Raw genomic sequence first — 19,627 nt, forward strand, 5'->3', positions numbered from 1 at the left:
AGTCTAGAGAGAGGAATAAGATATATCTTTAATTTTATCCACGCGATTTTGATTTTCACCACATCACCTGATTTAAGTGCTCAATAACGTTAATTTCACAAAATTATGAGCATCCCATTGTCTCCGGGATCTCAAGGTCATTTATTTTAATCATTGTAAAGGGTATCACGTTCGCAATGACGCGCAGACACCTAATGGAGGGAAACGGAACTCAAATTCAGAGTCTGCTAAAACTGTGAAGGGGACTAAATTTAGAGCAACTCCTTAGCAATGCGCATGCGTATCCAGGAGGTCATGGAGTATTTCCGGGAAGCAAGCCAATCGTATTCCCAACGCAAACTCAGCGGCGGCATTTTCAACTGGATGCCTGGCTGTGGTTCCGCCCTCTGGTTCCTTAGCTTTGTGTGCAGGAAACTGATGGGGCTCGGAACTGAGCGGGTAAAACCGCTGTGGATCTCGGTTCCTGAACGAAGCTTTTGGTGGACGTCGGCCTCATGAGTGGACGGCAAAGAACGCTTTTCCAGACGTGGGGCTCAAGCGTTTCCCGATCGGTTGGGACTCCTAGTTGCAGCTCCGGAACTGAACGGCCTCAGGCCCGCTCAGAGGCGCGTTTATCTGCCGCGGCTGCGTCTCAGTCGGAGTCGGACGATGATGTGTTACTAGTCGCGGTGTACGAGGCTGAGCGGCAGCTAAGTCTAGAGAATGGCGGGTTCTGCACCTCAGCGGGTGCCCTGTGGATCTACCCCACTAATTACCCTGTGCGGGACTACCAGCTGCGCATTTCCAGGACCGCTCTGTTCTGCAACACTCTAGTGTGTCTTCCTACCGGGCTGGGAAAGACCTTTATTGCCGCCGTGGTCATGTACAATTTCTACCGCTGGTTTCCTTCCGGCAAGGTTGTTTTTATGGCCCCCACGAAACCCTTGGTGACACAGCAGATCGAGGCTTGCTACCAGGTGATGGGTATCCCGCAGTCCCACATGGCAGAAATGACAGGTATTTGAGAAAGAATGGGTTGATTTGAAAATAAGAGCTTTATTTCTAGGGATGAACATACGTTGTGGTGGAAATAGAGCTAAAGAAATTCCTGATGCATGTGGAATACTTACTAGATCCAAATATTCTCATCTTACATTCTTTCGGAATGTGGTAGGTCCAGCACTGATGAACAGGATAGTTTATTAAACCTTCAGAGAATCCCTGTGGTTTGTCAGTATTTTGAAGCATTCGTGTATTATATCCCTTGGGCATTCTTACTAAGAATGATTTCCCAATTGAAGAATTTGCTTTGCTTCTAACATTATGCCATTTTGCAGGAATTATAAGGACAGTCTATTTAAATGATGCTCTTTGACATTTGGGGCAAATCAGAGATTTAACAAGTAGCATTCCAATGAGTTGTCACATTGTTCTCCACTTAAGCACATTCCTAAAGCATGATTACATTTTGAAGATAGGCTAGACTGTTTTTGTTTTAAAAATATCAGTCTGGGGCTGGGGATATAGCTCAGTTGGTAGAGTGCTTGCCTAGCATGCACGAGGCCCTGGGTTCAATCTCTAGCACCACAAAAAAAAAAAAAAAAAAAACCGTCTGGAGTTTAAAATATAGACTTTCACTTTATTTACAGGTTCCACTCAAGCTTTCACCAGGAAGGAAATATGGTGCAGTAAGAGAGTCCTTTTTCTTACACCTCAGATCATGGTAAATGACCTTACTAGAGGAGCTTGTCCTGCTTCTGATATAAAGTGTCTAGTTGTTGATGAAGCTCATAAGGCTCTTGGAAACTATGCTTATTGTCAGGTAATAATTTTGTAAAATAATATTTAGTAGTATACCCATATTGTTAAGGAGTATTTTGGGGGATAGTTATTAGTAGTGGAACTTACTGATGGTACTCTAAAAGCCTTAGATTTATTTATGATCTCAACAAATGGTGATTGTAAATAATTTTCCTTCTCCACTCAAATAAATACCTCTACTCTCATTTTTTTTTTTTAAACATTACAAGTCCACTAGCGTGAGATGTGGATTTTGAGAGCCTGGTTATGGTTGGGGTAGTGATTTAAAGTAGGAGATGGGTGATAAATTACATGCATGTATGATTATGTCAAAATGAACCCAACTTTTAGGCACAACTGTAACGCACTAGTTAAAATAGATAAAACATAAAGTAGAATCTGTACGGTGTTTGGAAACTAAGATAATCCAAAGATTGGTAGTAGATTTGTGGGGCCATTCTTTGGCAACTGGATAGGATAATACTTAACATTATTTTTCTAAGGATTAAAAAACATAATGTATGCAGAATGCCTAACAGTGCCTTCCACTTGAGTACTATAGGGATGTAAAGTATAAAGGTGGAAATGGTGGAATATGGTTGTAAAAGTTATTCATCTCTTTCACTAAATGGAATTAACCTTCTATTTACCTCTTTTATTGAGGAAACTTTGCCTCTTCTGTTCTGCTTAAGGACCGAATTGTGAAGGCATTTGATAGTTTGAAAGCCCATCTTTCTTATATTTGATCTTTTAAAATATATCCAGGAAATGGATATGTCTTTTCAATTATGTATTGAGATTTCCACTTTATAGGGATATTTTAAAAAATTGTTATAACTATATGGGATTCATTTTGTAAGTTATATTTAACTTATTTATTTTCAAAAAATTTCTAGGCATTGTTTTTTTCAAACTGCCAGCTTTATGATTTTATTGCATACAATCAAACATGGATTTGAATTTGTTAATAACCAAATAGTCCTGAGTTTATGCTACGCAAAGATTCCAGAGTTAATTTGCAATAGGCACAACAGCTCCATGAAGCATGTAGCTTCCTATGTTAAGAAAACACAGCACCATTTCCTCTTTTCCAAGATGGCTTAAGAATCCCTCTTGAAAAGAAGCAATGTATTTGGCCTGTTTTTCATGTGTAACAATTTTGGAAAGTCTGTTGGTACATGTGGCATATAACAATAAAACTATTTCATTCTGAACTGCCAGAATTGGTTTATAATCTGAAAGAACATTTTGAATTCTGGCTATCATACAAAAAGGATTTTTAAAAGACACTAATCCAACAAGTGATCTGTTTAGATCATCTTTCTTGTTGCATTTTTTATCCTTCAGTGATATCTGAGGACATCACTTATCACTTCTGGCACCAAGGATATTTGTGTTCCAACAGTTTTTTTGGGGGGTTGGGGCGTCATGCTGGTGATTGAACCTAGGGCCTTACATATGCTAAACAAGTGCTTTGCTACTAAACTAAATCCCCAGACCTTCTTAATTAGAATATTTCTACTTAGGTCTCTGTTGAGTATAAAGTTATTTCTTCATATGTAATCTGGGTTATGCTAAAAATTTCACAAATAATATTACTGAGTCTTAATCAGGATTCAGAATGAGTCTCATTAAACCTAAATCATTTGCTTTTCAGATAATAGACAAGTGGTAATTCCACTCTGAACTATCACTGCCATTGGAATAATGATAATAGACTAGAAAGAACAACTTTATTTAGCAGAACTACTATTATTTTTGCATTGAACTGATGAAATTAAAGAATTTTTTTTTTTTTTTAGGTTGTAAGAGAACTGGTCAAGTACACAAATCACTTTAGAATCTTGGCTCTTAGTGCCACACCAGGTAGTGATATGAAGGTAAGTAAAATGTTTTTCCATTTATTAACATTTAAGAAAATAAGAATTTCTGTATGGGGCCAGATCATTTTTCCATTCTAATATTTATATAGTCTGACTTTAGTGTCTCCTCTAACAGGCCTAACTTTTCTTCTATGTTTGTAGGCATTTCTTTAAACAGGTATTTATTTATTTATCTGTTTATTTATTTATTTTTTGAGATGGGGTCTGGCTGTGTTGCTCAAGCTGGGCAACAATCTTCCTGCTTTATCCTCTAGATCAACTGGTACTACTGGTATGTGCTACTGTACCCACCAGATTAGTACTTTTCTAAATTAAGTGTGCATAAGAATCACCTAAAGCTATTTGTTAAAAATACTGAATTTTTCAATAGTAGCATTTATTTGTTTGGGGTTTTTTTTTTTTTTTTTTTGGTTCCGGGGACTGAACCCAGGGGCATTTAACCACTGAGCCACATCCCCATCCCTTTTTTTACATTTTATTAGAGGCAAGGTCTTGCTGAGTTGCTCAGGGCCTCACTAAATTGCTGAGGCTGGCTTTGAACTTGCGATCCTCCTACCTCAGCTTCCTGAGTTGCTGGGATTACAGGTGTGTGCCATTGCATCTGGCTTAATAGTGTATTTAAAAAAAATTGTTAGTGTTTTTAGTTCTTTTTAATTAAAGCATAACTTTGCAATGACTTCAGACGTTCAAAAAATTTGCCAAAATTGTAGTTTTTATAACTCCCTTAACTAGCCTCCCCTAATGTTAGCATTTATATAAGTATAGTACAGTTATCAAATAAAATTAACATTAATATGTTAGTAATTAATCTGCCAGTCTTATTCAAATTTTGGCAGTTTTTACAACCATTTCTTTTTCTGCTCCAGGATACAGTCTAGGTTCTCACATTACAGTGGATTGTCATGTCTCCTTACTCCTTTCCAATCTTTTATAATTCTTTAGTCTTTTCTTGTCTTCCATGATCTCCATGCTGTTGAATAGTAGGTACTAGTTATTTTGTAGAATATTATTCAATTTGGGTTTGTCTGATATTTCTCATGATGGAATAAGGTTTTACATTTTTGTGAGAATATTCTAGAAGTGATGTTGTACTTTCTCAGTGTATAAGGGAACACATAATATTGATTTGTTTTATTAGTGATGCTACTAATCCTGACTTGGGTAAGATGATGTTTTTGGGTTTCTCAATTGTAAAATTAATTTTCCCCTTTGTGATTAATAAATATCTTGTGGGGGAGATATTTCGAGACTATGTAAATATCCTGTTTTACATCTACCTAAGGTTTTCACTGCTAAAGATTACTTCTGTGGTGTTTGCTTAATCATTGGTTCTTTTTTCCATGTCTTTTACATTCTTACTTTGAATTCTATAATGAAGAGTTGTATTTTTTCTCCTCCATTTATAATTATTTTAGTTCTTTATTTATATCCACATAGACTAATGGATATTTATTTCTTCTATGTACTACAATCCAACACTATTTTAAAAAAAAATTTTTTTTTTTTGAGGGGCTGGGGATGTGGCTGAAGCGGTAGCGCGCTCGCCTGACATGCGTGCGGCCCGGGTTCGATCCTCAGCACCACATACAAAGATGTTGTGTCTGCCGAAAACTAAAAAATAAATATTAAAAAAATTCTCTCTCTCTCTCTCTCAAAAAAAAAAAATTGTAGTTGTAGATGAACAGAAACTATGTTACTTGTTTATTTTTATGTGCTGCTGAGGATTGAACCCAGTGCCTCATATATGCTAGGCAAGTACTCTGTGCTGAGCTATAGGCCCAGTCCCTACAATTCTACACTATTAATAGCAGTTTTGTTTTTCAGATTGTTTCAGCTTTGGCTATTGGGAGCTTCTTCAAGATGGCTCCTGTGTCTTTTAGACATGCTCCTTTCCCACTAGTTAAAGTGCATCCTAACTTTCTGGCATCACGCGATATTTTATTTTAGTATTTTTCCTATCTCAGCCATGGAATCAACCATTTCTCTTGGGAGCTCTTGTTTCCTTTATTTGGAGAATGATAAAATTGCAGATTTTTCTTTGGTAGTGGGGTTGAACTAGGCCTTTGTACTTGTTAAGCACACTTTTTACTCTGAGCCATATCTCAGCCCCTAAGATGCAGAATTTTGAGCCGTATTCTATATTATCTTGGTTGTAGTACTTCTAAATGGTCTTCTGTTGTACCCCTGCCATGCTGAAAGACTTTTCCTGTCCGTAGCCTTGATAATGTTTTTAGAAATTTCTTTTACCCCTTGTTTAAACATGCTTAATTGTTTTTCAGTCAGATACTAAATCTCTGCTTAAATTTCATTCCTTTAAGAAAGATCCACTTTAAGCTATCAAAAATCAGCTTTCCCTATCTTGTTATTTTTTCTTAGACATTTTTCATAGCCTGTCATTCTTTTGCCCATTTTTTTTGTTTGTCTATTTCACTAAAATGTCAGCTACATGAATGTAGTGGTTATGACTATTCTATTTTTAGTTCTATTACTAATTTAGTGGCTGGCCTGTGGGATTACTTGAACATTGGTTGAATGAATGATTTATTGAAAATATTGAAATTTAATTTTATGAAATAGTAATAAATGCACTCTAGATTTTGAATGTATATAGATCCTCAGTAGCTGTAGTGTACTATTTTAGGCAGTATGGTAGGTGTTGTGAATACAAAGGTGACTTGAAATATGATTCTTGTCCTAGGGTGGTTTTTACTTAAACTAAGCCCCTGAGGAATTCTAGTGTTTTAAAAAAAAAGTACCTAATTTCTAGACACTTTCAGGATCCCTTTTCTTTTGTTTGTTTCTTTCTTTATGACTTTTAAATCACATTTTCAGTGTTATAGTCTTCTGATGTTGTAGTTGCTTATACCTAAACGTTATATCTGTTTTGCTCCAGTTCCCTGGTTTGATAATTGAGTTCCATTATATGCTTTAGGTGAATGAATTTTAGCCCAGAAATATATTCACAGCACTTACATTAATTTAAATGAAAAATTTCTACTAATTTATTAAAAGTTGATATAGTATATATCTTCCGTCTCAACAAGTCCATTTATAAACTATTCCTAAGATACATTGGTTTCCTTTAATAGTTCTCTCTGCTTTTCCCATAAAAATATCAGTAGAAAAAAAGTATTATGCCAGGTAATGAGGAAACCTGTGTTCTAATTCTGGCTCTGAAATTGACTGTGTTTTATAAGCTTTTGCGGATTCAGTTTGCCAATCTACAACTTTGGTTTTGTCTAAAACTTTTTTTTTTTTTTTTTTTTTCCATTTGGAAAGTGCCAAAATACATTTGAGGAACTTGTTGGACATTTACTAATATTCTTATTTCTTGGATGCTTGGCTTAAAAGGTTGTAGGGGGAAAAGATGTTCAAAAGTATTTTCCCTTATTGTGCTACTTGTGATATACTTGGTTAATAGGCTTGTCTTTTTTCTTTTCTCTTTGAAATTTAATGATATGAATTTCTAGTGCTTCTTTCAACATTTTATTGCTATTTTATTAGTAAGTTAAACCCCCCAAATTTAATGTGATATAATTTATAATCATACTTGATTGATTTTACATAGGCAGTGCAACAGGTTATTACCAACCTACTAATTGGTCAAATAGAGCTTCGTTCTGAAGATTCTCCAGATATTTTGCCATACTCTCATGAAAGGCGAGTAGAAAAGCTTGTTGTTCCCCTTGGTGAAAAACTTGTAGCCATTCAAAAGACATATATCCAGGTAAGCCGTTTTTAATCACAATTCGGGTTTTTGTTTTGTTTTGTTTTTGGGTTTTTTTGGGTGCCATGGATTGAGCTCAGAGGCATTCAACCACTGAGCCACATTTCCAGCCCTATTTTGTATTTTATTTAGAGACAGGGACTTACTGAGTTGCTTAGTGCCTGGCTTTTGCTGAGTCTGTCTTTGAACTCAGGATCCTCCTGCCTCAGCTTCCCAAGCCATGGGGATTACAGGCATGTGTCACTGTGCCCGGCTACAATTTGGGTTTTGATGGATGAACTGGTATTATAATTATTTCAGAATTTGGTTGTGAGATATACAGTATCTCATTGTATATAATTAACATGTGAGAAATTGTTTGGAAATTTTTTTTGGAATGAGCACCATGTTTTATATGTGCTAACCAAGTATTATGTTAAAGGGAAACATAAGAGACCATTTCTAAAGCTAATTATAGCTTTTTTTTTTTTCTCTTTTTTTCTTGTTGTACTGAGGATTGAACTTGGGACCTCACACATGCTAGGCAAGTGCTATACCACTGAACTACAATCTCAGCCTCCAGGTTTTTTTTTTTTAAAAAAATATTTATTTATTTTTTTAGTTGTACACAATACCTTTATTTTGTTTATTTATTTTTATGTGGTGCTGAGAATCGAACCCAGGGCCTCACATGTGCTAGGCGAGCGCTCTACCGCTGAACTAAAACTCCAGCCCCAGGTTTATTTTTTTAAGTAAATATTTTAACTTTAGTATGGAACACAGACATATCTAAAGAGCAGTCTACACAAAACTTAAGTGAGTTGTTGAGTGAATTTTCACAAAGTGAACATACCCATAACATACACCCAGAATCAGCCAGAAGTTTCCTTGTAATGAGATATATTTTTAATATTTTTCTTCCTGATCCTTTGTATAACAGTTCTCAAGTGAAAATGATTTTGCCCATTTGGTGACATGGCAATGTCTTGACATGGATTGGGTTGTTTTGGGTTGTTATAACTGGAAGCCACTAAACATCCTATAATAGACAGGATAACCACCTTACAATGAAGAAATTTCTGGCCCAAGTATCAATATTGTAGCTGTTGAAAAACTGCTTAGACAGTTGTTACTTTAAATAGGAGAAATCTGAGGTAAGGCATTGTTTTTCTGTAGTTTATAATTAGTCTCGTAGTAGGAGAACAACATGTTTTCACATCTACATAGGCAAAGATTAAAGGTGGCTGCAATTTATTTGCCACTTCTTGCCCTGAGAGGAGATAAAATTTCCCTTCTCTTAAATCTAGGCTGGCCCTGTGACTGACCTATATAGAATGGGATGACCAAGTTAGCCATAACCAATCTCAAGTTAGTCATTTTGAGAGGAAAGCAGGAGCAAGTCGTTAGGTAAAATCAAGAATCCAAATATATGGCTTCAGTCAAATTACTTCTTGTTGCCAGTTGTCTGAGACACCAGACATCAAGGAACTGAGACAAGCATTCCCTATTATGCTGTCTCTAGGTTTTTTTTTTTGTTGTTGTTGTTTGTTTGTTTGTTTTGTTATCAGGCGTTAAACCCCATGAAGGTTAATCACTAAGCCACATCCCCATTCCTTTTTTTTTTTTTTTGGAAGTTGTAGATGGACAGAATGCCTTTATTTTATTTATTTTTATTTTTTAATATTTATTTTTTAGTTGCAGTTGGACACAATACCTTTATTTTATTTATATATTTTTATGTGGTGCCAAGGATCGAACTCAGGGTCTCAAACATGCTAGGCAGGTACTCTACCGCTGAGCCACAACCCCAGCCCATTATTTATTTTTATGTGGTGCTGAGGATTGAACCCAGTGCCTCACGCCAAGTAGGCCAGAGCTCTGCCACTAAGCTACAGTCTCAGCCCCCCAGTCCTTTTTATTTTTTGACACAGGATCTTACTAAGTTGTTTAGGGCCTTGCTGAGTTACTGAGCTGGCCTTGAACTTGTGATCCTCTATCTCAGCCTCCAGAATCACTGGGATTACAGGTGTGTACCACCTGCCTGGCTAGAGTACTTGTTTAGGCAGTGTAATTAGAAATGCTGGAAGGGAAGAAGAGAAATCTACTTATATAACTATTTTATGAAATAAAAATTAGGCAAAATTTAAACAATCACATATCGCTGTAGTAGGTCTTCATTTGAAAATCTCTTTTTTTCTTCAGTGTGCCGTAAGCTTATTCCTGTCTCAGGACTCTTGATCTGCTATTTCTTTTCTGGAATGCTCTATTTTGAAAACTCACAAGGTGGACATACCTCATTATTCACATGGCAACTCAAATATTTTGTATTCAAAGATTCTGGAGCATTATTATGTTTTAGAGTCTTAAGAGTCTTTATCATTATCAATATTACCTACTTTAATTTTTCAGTTTTTTTTCCCTCTCTAGTATTGGGGATTCAACTTACAGCTTTGAGTATGTCAGGCAAGCACTCGACCACTGAACTGTATCTCCAGACCTGTCTGTGTTTACTTCTTCTTTTTTTTTTTTTTTTTTTAATTTATTTTTTAGTTTTAGGTGGACACAATATCTTTATTTTTTTTTTTAATGTGGTGCTGAGGATCGAACCCAGTGCCTTATGCATGCCAGAGGCTCGCTACCTCTTGAGCCACATCCAGAGTCCTCTGTTTACTTCTTTATTTTTGCATCCTTCCACCCTTTACTTCTTTATTCTTTGCTTCTTTCCACTGAAATGTAAACTACATGGGAACAGCAACTTTTTTTCTTTTATGTAGGGGGTTTAACGCAGGGGTACTTTACCACAGAGCTACATCGACAGTCCTTTTAGTTTTAATTTTATGACAGGGTCTCACTAACTTGCTGGGGTTGACCTTGAATTTATGATCCTCCTGCCTTAAGCTGAATCACTAGGATTATAGGATTTGCCTGGCAGCAAATTAAGCACAATTTACAACAATGCTTTTTATGTAATAAATGCTTAATAAATATTTTTGAAAGAGTAAATCAATTAGTGAAACTAAATATACTCAAGACATTTCAGTTTATTTAGTAGGCTACAAATATTTTCTGAAAAGCTATGTAGTATACTTTGTTCTGGGCACTGATGATGCAACAGTGAAGAAATCCAAGGCCCTCTTTTCATGGTACTTAGGGTGTGTGTAGGTTGACAAGGAGATGAGTAAATAAATAAATATGTTCTTAAAATGTAGCTGACAAAGTAGTTCCTTATGTTGACTTGTGGATATTATCTGGGGTTGCATGTCAAGTACTTCTAAATTTTGTTATCTTTGCTGGGTTTACTTAAAAATTCATTTAATGACAAACTTTATTAAACTTATAATTCCTATTTTAATATATGGTGAAATGATTGTATTTGAAAAAGGACTTTAAAATAAGCTTAAACTAATTTTATTATTATTTTTAATTTATAGATTTTGGAAGCATTTGCCAGTTCTTTGATTCAGAAGAATGTTTTGATGAAAAGGGATATTCCCAATCTAACAAAATACCAGATAATTCTGGCAAGAGATCAATTTAGGAAAAATCCATCTCCAAATATTGTAGTAAGTATTTTAAAATAAATTTTGATGACTGATTTAATTTTTGCTCAGAGCCAGGATAAAATGTAAATGATGAGTTTTAAGCACAGAAGGACTTAGATATGATTTATATAGTTTATAAAAGTCTAACAAGAATACAATTTAATTATTTGAATTAAAATAAATTTATCTTTTAACTTTTAATAAAAAATTGATCTTTAAGTCCATTCCTATTTTGTAAAGTCATATATCCTTGAGGTGGTATATGCTAACTAAACTTGAGACCCAGAGCATTTAGTCTTTTTTTTTTTTTTTTTTTTTTTTGGTGGTGCTGGGGATTAAATCCAGGGCCTTGTGCCTGCGAGGCAAACATTGTACCAACTGAGCTATATCCCCAGCCCTAGTCTTATTCTTTTATTTATTTATTTATTTGTTTAGTTGTAGATGGATAGCATGCCTTTATTTTATTTGTTTATTTTTATGTGGTGCTAACAATTGAACCCAGTGCCTCACATGTGCTGGGCAAGCACTCTGCCACTGAGCTATAGCCCCAGTCCCAGTCCCAGTCTTACTCTTAATACTAGTGTTGTAGGGACAAACGAGGCAAGGCACCGAAGATAGCTGGAAACAGTTTTATTTGGCTTCAGCCAGGTTCAGAGGGCACAGCTTTTGCTGTAATCAATCTCCTGAACCCCGAGTTCAGGGAGTTTCAGAGTTTTATACCCAGCATGTAAGGGGAGGGGCTCAGAAGTTCAAAGTCTGCAGAAGTTCACATAAAAGCAGCTTTATCTTTCACTGTTCTGGGCAAGTTAACTCTTCAAGGACAGCACCTGAGAAGGGGAGAGCTTCTTCTCCCTTTCTATTTTTCCCCTGCCAGCTGTTACCATGGAGCCCATTTGTAACTTATCTTAAAAATGTAGACATCTCTGTGAAGCCCAGCTCAAAGCCAGAGGCCTTGTTTGCACATTTCTTCAAAGTACTATACTGGATACATTTGTGAAAAACTAGTAAGGGGGTGTCCAGCACCTGGAGTGCTGGTATCTTCTCAGCCAGTGGCCAAGTAAAACAGGGCAACACGAAAATAGGAAGTCTATCTACATTGGACTCTTTCTCAGAGACTCTTTTGCTGACAGTCCTAAAATCAGCCATGGTGGAGAAAGAGGGTGCCACTTCACTAGCAGTTGGAGAAAATATCAAAGCAAGTTTCTTTTTCCTAATCTTCATAGGAAAAAAAGTAGATGAATACAAAAATATCCATCAAGCTAGGTTCATAGTCAGAGAGGCTCACCGGCCTAAGAAGGCAATGAGTCATTCTTGAACTGGGAGGTGATTCATGTGCAAAAGAACAGAACCAATTAAAAGAAGGCAGTGATGTGTACCCGTAATCTCAGCAACTTGGGACACTGAGGCAGGAGGATCATAAATTTGAGGCAAGCCTGGGCAACTTCTTAACAAGACCCTCAGCAAACTAGTGAGATCCTGTTTCAAAGTTAAAATTAAAAAGTTCTCCTGGATTCAATCCCCAGTATCAAAAAATAAAGGATCATTTTCTGTAACTTTAATAAACTTTTATAACTGTTGAACTTGATCTTATTGGTAAGGGTTTATGTTTTATAGAAAGGTGGATTTGCTTTTTTTAGGTTAATTAGGGTGACATTTTAGGCTTTATTGCTGCCCTGGAAACATTTAAAATGACTGTCACTAATGTTAAATATTTCTAAAAATGTAAGGTAAAACAGTTTTCATCCTGAATAAAGTAAAATAACTAAAATATATTCTTAGTGGACTTCTTTTAAAACTCTCTTATGTGAGTACACCTGCTGCACACTCCCATGAAAGGAATGTATGCTACATTTTTCCACAAGGATAAGTACTGATTGAAGTACAAGGCCTATTGACCAAATTTCCTGGATTTAAGTACTAACTCTGCTACTTATCACCTTTTTGAGCTTTCCTTTTCTGTAAAATGAGTATAACAATAGTACCTACTTCCTAAATATTAAATTATTTTGTTTGGGTAATATACTTAGAACAGTGTTTAGTGCTCTGTGTCAGATATTATGACATGTATACCTGGTATTAAGCCTTGGTGTTCAACAGTCTGATTAAACATTTGTCCTTTTGCTGATAACTTTCATGAGGATAGGTCCAGAACTGACATGTCCATTTCTGTTGTATCTCATATATCCAGCTTAGTGCATATTGTAGGTACTTAATAAATTGTCTTTGTTATTATTATTACTTTTTGGTCCTGGGATTGAACCCTGAGGTGATTTATCACTGGTCTATACCCAGACCCTTTTATATTTTATTTTGAGAAAGGGTCTCAGTATCAGTTTGGGAGGCTGAGACAGGAGAATCACAAGTTCAAGACCGGCCTCAGCAACTTATTGGGATGATTTCAAAATAAAAAAATAAAAAGGACTGGGGATGTAGAACACCTCTGGGTACAACCCCAGCACAGAATATTTAAAAAATAAATAAATAAATAGAAAGGACATGAATTTATAAAGGACTAGTAATTTACCTATAAAGAGAAATAATATGATAAATGTTTTTCTCTCTGTTTTTCTTTAAAATGTAAACTTTTCAGTTGAATTAAAGACAAAAGTAAGGGGGCAGATATTATATGGAAACTTCAGATTTCATGTGAAAGTATACTTTTCTGTACAATGCTGTTTAATAGAACCAGTAAATGTTAGTCTAGCATGGAATAATTATTATGATCATTTAAATTTTATTATAAATGATATACTGACTGTTGGCCTGATAACTTAGGCATGGAGGATATATCTTCATTTCTTTGTTTAAGTGTGATATGTGCTTGTTTTTCTAGGGAAAACAACAAGGCATAATTGAGGGAGAGTTTGCCATTTGTATTAGTTTATATCACGGTTATGAATTATTGCAGCAAATGGGAATGAGATCATTATATTTCTTCCTTTGTGGAATTATGGATGGAACAAAAGGTAAATTATATGAAATTATTTAAAGAAATAATGCACGTGTCATTTTGGTTAAAGACAAATTGACCAATTGGAGTGTCTTAAAAATGCTTTATTCTTCAAAGCAGGGGGCTAGTTATGTAATAAATGGCTGTATTTGTTTTTGAAAATTACTGAAAAAGGAAAGTAATTTATTAATATATATGTGAATATGGAATTGGAAAAAGTTGCTGACTTTCTTTTTCTTTTTTTTTTTAAAGAGAAAGAGAGAGAGAATTTCAATATTCATTTTTAATTTTTTTTAGTTTTCGGCGGACACAACATCCCTGCCTGCATGCTGTGCTGAGGATCAAACCCGGGCCGCATGCATGCCAGGCGAGTGCGTTACCGCTTGAGCCACATCCCCAGCCCAAAAGTTGCCGACTTTCATGTTTAAATTTGATAAGGTTGGGGCTGGGGGTTGTGGCTCAGCAGTAAAGTGTTCGCCTGGCACGTGCGAGGCCCTGGGTTCGATCCTCAGCACCACATATAAATAATAAAAAATAAAAACATATATGTCCAACTACAACTAAAAAATAAATATTTAAAATAAATAAATAAATTTGATGAGATCATTGTTTTAAAATTTTCATTCAATGTTGAAGTTTAATTTTTTAATAAATAATAAATCTGACTAGATTGCTATTAAGTTTATTTGTAAATTTTTTTCTAAATTTTAAAGGAATGACACGGGCCAAAAATGAGCTTAGTCGAAATGAGGACTTCATGAAACTCTATAATCATCTAGAGAGCATATTTGCACATATGTGTGATACTTCAGCAAGTGACGTTTCTGCTATCCAAAAAGGTCTGATTTAAAACAAAAATTATATATTGGTTTACCAGGAGTGGTGGTACATGCCTGTAGTCCTAGCTACTTGAGAAGCTGAGGCATGAGAATTGCATTAGCCCAGCTTATGTAACACAGCAAGACCATGTCTCAGTATAAAAAACCAGTAATCATTCATATATATATATATATATATATATATATATATATATATATATATAACATGTTTAAAATTAGTTTATAAATTAATAAATATATATTTAAAATTAATTTTGAAATTTTGCTCCGTTGATGTAAACGTCTATTTGTATTTATGTAACAACAGGTTTAAAGATTTTATTCTGTTAGAATTAATGTAGTCAGCCGTATACGTAATAGATATTAGTAGTGGTTACTAATAGTGAAATTCTCAGAACTGCCAAAAATTGATTTAGAGTTTGACTAAATATGTACTCTTTCCCCTTTTTCAATTTGGATTCTCTTTTAGAATATAAGTTTCATAAAAATTCCAATATTTTCTTCTGATATGCTTATGTGCTATGTAGATGCTACTTACTGTTTAAAATGAGGATGTAGCTCAGCAGTACAGAACTTAGATAGCATGCTTGATGCTCTGGGTTCAATCTCTGGTACCACTAAAAAAAAAAAAAAAAAAAAGGAAAATTTTAGCATGTAATTTGAAAAGGATATCTTCATATACATTAGAATAATTAATATGGAAAAATACTAAGAGAATGTTTGATTTTTTTTCCACAGGAGATAAAGATAAAAAGTTTTTCTATAGTCATCCAAAGTTAAAGAAATTAGAAGAAGTTGTAGTTGAACACTTCAGATCATGGAATGGTAGGTAATAATTTATGGTTCAAGGAAAGTTTTGAAAGAACTAAAACTAAATTTGTAGTTGTACTAACTTTTCTTGAAGAAGGTGGATTTTTAATTATTCTGGATAATGAATATTAAAAGCTCTGAGAAAGTTTGGAAGGGTGGGAGTAAGGGAAATAGTGGGAATGTTAATTAATCTACGAAAAAATTCAGTTTGGTGCAACACAGGGGAAGAAGGCAATGAAACTTTGTATAATATAGTGGCAGGGAAATGTGAAGTAGGAAAGGAGACAGAGAAAGAGAGGGAACATCATGGATGAGAGTTATTTTATAGGGCGACTAGAGAAGACCTGCCTCTAGAGTGATAGTGGAACAAACCTTCAGAATTTCTGGGGGAGGATCATTCCAGGCAGAGTATAGCAGATTCAAAGATCTTGAGGCAGTAGGGTGCTTGGTATGATGATTAAGGACTAGTAAGCAGACCAATGTGGCTATAGTGGTGTGAATGAGGATGAGAGTGGTATAGGTGAGAGGTAGCAAAGGCTAGATCATGCATGCATGGCTGGTAGGCCAACTCAAAACTTGGTTTTTTAATCTATGGCTGTTTATGGTTTTTGAAACCATCACTAGCAGCAAAGAACAGCAAGGATACATATGTAAGGTAGCACATATGTTTATTAGCTTGATTTAACCTTTCAAAAATGTATGTGTGTATGTATATATACATATGTATATAAAGTGTATATCATAAATGTATTTTCACTTGTTAATTAAAAAATACAAGAACAACATAGAGAGGAAAGAGCAAACATGTTAAGATGGTTCTGAGTCATCCAAGTAGAAATGTCAAGTAAGCACTGGACAAATAAATCTGGATTTCAGAAGAATGGTCTGGGCTATTTTTATGTATTTGCATATATATGAATAAATTTTGGAGTCATCAGCATAAAGATAATATTTAAAGTTTCAGGAATGGATGTGATCACCAGGAAGATAGTTTGGAGACAGAAGAGGGTCCAGAATGGTGTCCTGAAGAATAACAGCATTTAGAGTTCAGAGAAAGAAAGCTACCAAGGATCTTGATGAGGAAACCAAGTGAAGTATGATAGAAGCTGAGGGAAGAGACTATATTAGTAGGAAAGCGTGAATAATGTTCAATTTTGCTGAGAAATGTGGTAAAATGAACTGAAAAGTATTCATTGAATTTGGCAATATGAAAGTTGTGGATAGCTTTGGTACAAGGAGCTTCATTGAAATGAGGGTAGAAAGGCAAGCTCCAGTAAGTCAGAGATAGGCTTCGTGGTGAAAGTAGCAGTGTATCAGGAGTTAACAGATACAAAGGCTTGATGCAATGACAATTCAAAGGAGGTTTGTCTAGAATAATTTTACTTGTTAGAGCTGCTTCCTGCAAGTCCTACTTTTTGCTTATTGTGTTTATTGCTTGTATGCATTGTGAACTTGCTTGTTGCTTAAGTACTATAATTTATATGCATTAGATTAGTCTTTAGGGTTGTAGTGAAGATTAAATTAGTTAATATAAAATATGCGTACTGTAGTCTTTGGCACACATCTGATAGTTAATATAAGTCATAAAAAAGAAAAAAGGGCCAGACGTGTGGCACACACCTGGATTCCCAGCAGCTTGGGAGGCTGAGGCAGGAGGATCAAGAGTTCAAAGCCAGCCTCAGCAAAAGCAAAGTGCTAAGCAACTTAATGAGACCCTGTCTCTAAAGAAAGTACAAAATAGGGCTGGAGATGTGGCTCAGTGGTTTAGTGCCCCTGAGTTCAATCCCTACCACTTACAAGTTTTTTTTACTTATTTTTAAATATACTTCAGAGTGTAACTCCCCACCACAAAAAAAAAAAAAAAAAAAAAGAATTGTAAAATTCCTAACCAAATTCATAAACAAAAGAAATAATAATAAGCTGTGTGCGGTGTAATCCCAGCAGTTTACGAGGCTGAGGCAGGAGGATCACAAGTTCAAGTTCAAGGGCTGGGGATATAGCTCAGTTGGTAGAGTGCTTGCCTCACAAGTTCAAGTTCAGCCCCAGCAATTTAGTGAGAACTTAAGCAACTTAATGAGACCATGTCTCAAAATAAAAATAAAAAGGTTTGGGGATGTGGCTCAGTAGTAATATGCCTCTGGGTTCAATCCCCAGCATACTCTCTGCCACCGGAAAAAAAAAAATAGCCTTTATTGGACAAAAAGAAATAATCACCAAAACATCCACTCAAGTTGTAATTATGAATCAATTATTACGTGCAAAAAACTATTTTTTACTTCCTGTTAATCATCAATCCTTTTTAAATAAGAAGAAACTAAACCTCAAAGAAATTTAATACCTTTATTTACAATCACCCAGAAAGGAAGTGGCTCAGCCACAAAAATCATGTTCTCATTAGCTTATTTACTGTCTCCCAAGCGTAGATACATTGGGAACAGCTTTGGAATTGACTGTAGAGTATATTCTGCATTTATGTTTAGGAATTTCAAGTATAGCAGATTTTGGGATGCATGGCCTATATTAAATTAGTCTTTAGTAAACAGAAGGGCTGGTCAAAAGTGATTCTGATAACTCTTGTGTGATTTATTTAGTACTGTGACAGCCAATGAGAAATAGGGCGCCAGCCTTATTAAAAATTACTAGAAAATATAGTAAAGAATAGTTAAAATATAGTTAAATATTTTTAAAAAAGAATTATTGTTTATTAGTATATAGTTTCAGACTTGTATTTTGACTAGTTCTTATCTAAATGTTTTTCAGAAACTTTTAATTGAAATATTTTCTGTTATATAGCTCAAAACACCTCCGAAAAGAAATTTGGTGAGACCAGAGTTATGATCTTCTCTTCATTTCGAGATAGTGTTCAAGAAATTGCAGAAATGTTTTTACAGCATCGGCCAATTATTAGGGTAATGACTTTTGTTGGCCATGCTTCAGGGAAAAGCATGAAAGGTTTTACTCAGAAGGAGCAACTGGAGGTAAGTATTTTTGGAGGTGATGAAATAAAAATAAAATTGATTATCTTTGTACTTAAGGTTATTTTTATTTTAACGTACTGGCAATTGACTACTGAAAATAATTTTATAGTAAGTATGTGAATAAAGATTATCTTATTTTGAAAGATCAGGTAGTGTTTTAGTGGTTTTGAAAGTTTTATTATTTTTCATAACCTAAAGTATAATAGTTAATATATTATACTAGGTCCATACAATCTAGGTTGGAATTCTACCACTTACAAGTTTTTTTACTTATTTTTAAATATACTTCACAGCGTTGTTGTAAGCATTAAGTGATATCTTATTGTAGAGTTCTTAGTAAATGTTTACTATTTAAGTGACTTTAATAATTTCTTCTAAACCAATAATGAGCTTATCTCTTTCATCAGTTACTTAAAAATCTTTTTTTAAAGAAGGATTTTTTTTTAATTTATTTTTTTTTAGTTGTCCATGGACCTTATTTTATTTATTTATATGGTTCTCAGAATCGAATCCAGTGCCTCCCACATTCTAGGCATGTGCTTTACCACTGAGCTACAACCCCTGCTCTAAAAATCTTATTTTAAACGTATGGTTAGAGGAAACCATAATATATTTGAGGTAGCCCAGTGCTCTGAATAAGAAGTCATAAATTTAAGAAGTGCTGTGACATTTTGAGGGGGATTTTAGACTATCGGTTTTTATAAATCTGTAGGTTTTTGCAGATTAGCTATTTTTAGTCCATATATCAATAGTTACTTATAAATAGGTGTGTCTTTAATGTGCAGTTCATTTCAACAGCTCCTTTCTTGATTTTTTACAGTAGTAGTTGAGGAATTCCTCTTATTTTAAATACTGTTAGACTTGTCTGCACTGTACTCTCAAGAAGCCATTTATGCTTACTGAATATGGTGTGGAAATTTCTTTAGTCTGAAGAAAACAACACCTTTACCTGTTGTAACATCAGATTATAAGTAATTTAAAGGATGTAGACATCTAGTGATTATTGCTAATTTTAACAGTTATATATAAATGAAAAATAAAGTCAAATTTTTTGCCTTGGGGGGGTCAAGCATTTTCAATATTTGAAATACAGTGTCTATTGGAAATATCCAATCTGGTCTTTGCCGGTGTCAATATTAC

General features: G+C 34.8%; 1 protein-coding gene across 2 annotated transcripts in view; it reads left to right on the plus strand.

The window, feature by feature from the left end:
• The first annotated feature begins 291 nt into the window (after positions 1 to 291).
• Positions 292 to 19,627, plus strand: part of Fancm (FA complementation group M) — a 57,586-nt gene continuing 38,250 nt past the window's right edge. The window contains exons 1-9 of one of the 2 annotated variants that reach the window (XM_046461665.2): positions 292 to 996; positions 1,629 to 1,801; positions 3,582 to 3,659; positions 7,231 to 7,389; positions 10,800 to 10,931; positions 13,744 to 13,876; positions 14,574 to 14,699; positions 15,438 to 15,524; positions 18,303 to 18,487. In XM_046461665.2, coding sequence (XP_046317621.1) covers positions 495 to 996; positions 1,629 to 1,801; positions 3,582 to 3,659; positions 7,231 to 7,389; positions 10,800 to 10,931; positions 13,744 to 13,876; positions 14,574 to 14,699; positions 15,438 to 15,524; positions 18,303 to 18,487 — 1,575 coding nt within the window. In that variant the 5' untranslated portion in view covers positions 292 to 494. The remainder of the gene's footprint in view (positions 997 to 1,628; positions 1,802 to 3,581; positions 3,660 to 7,230; positions 7,390 to 10,799; positions 10,932 to 13,743; positions 13,877 to 14,573; positions 14,700 to 15,437; positions 15,525 to 18,302; positions 18,488 to 19,627) is intronic. The other variant, XM_046461668.2, reaches the window with a different exon arrangement.

This window comes from Marmota monax, unplaced genomic scaffold, assembly GCF_021218885.2.
Source record: "Marmota monax isolate L192 unplaced genomic scaffold, Marmota_monax_Labrador192_F-V1.1 WCK01_AAM20220418_F8-fsc00001, whole genome shotgun sequence".
Classification (NCBI taxonomy): domain Eukaryota; kingdom Metazoa; phylum Chordata; class Mammalia; order Rodentia; family Sciuridae; genus Marmota; species Marmota monax.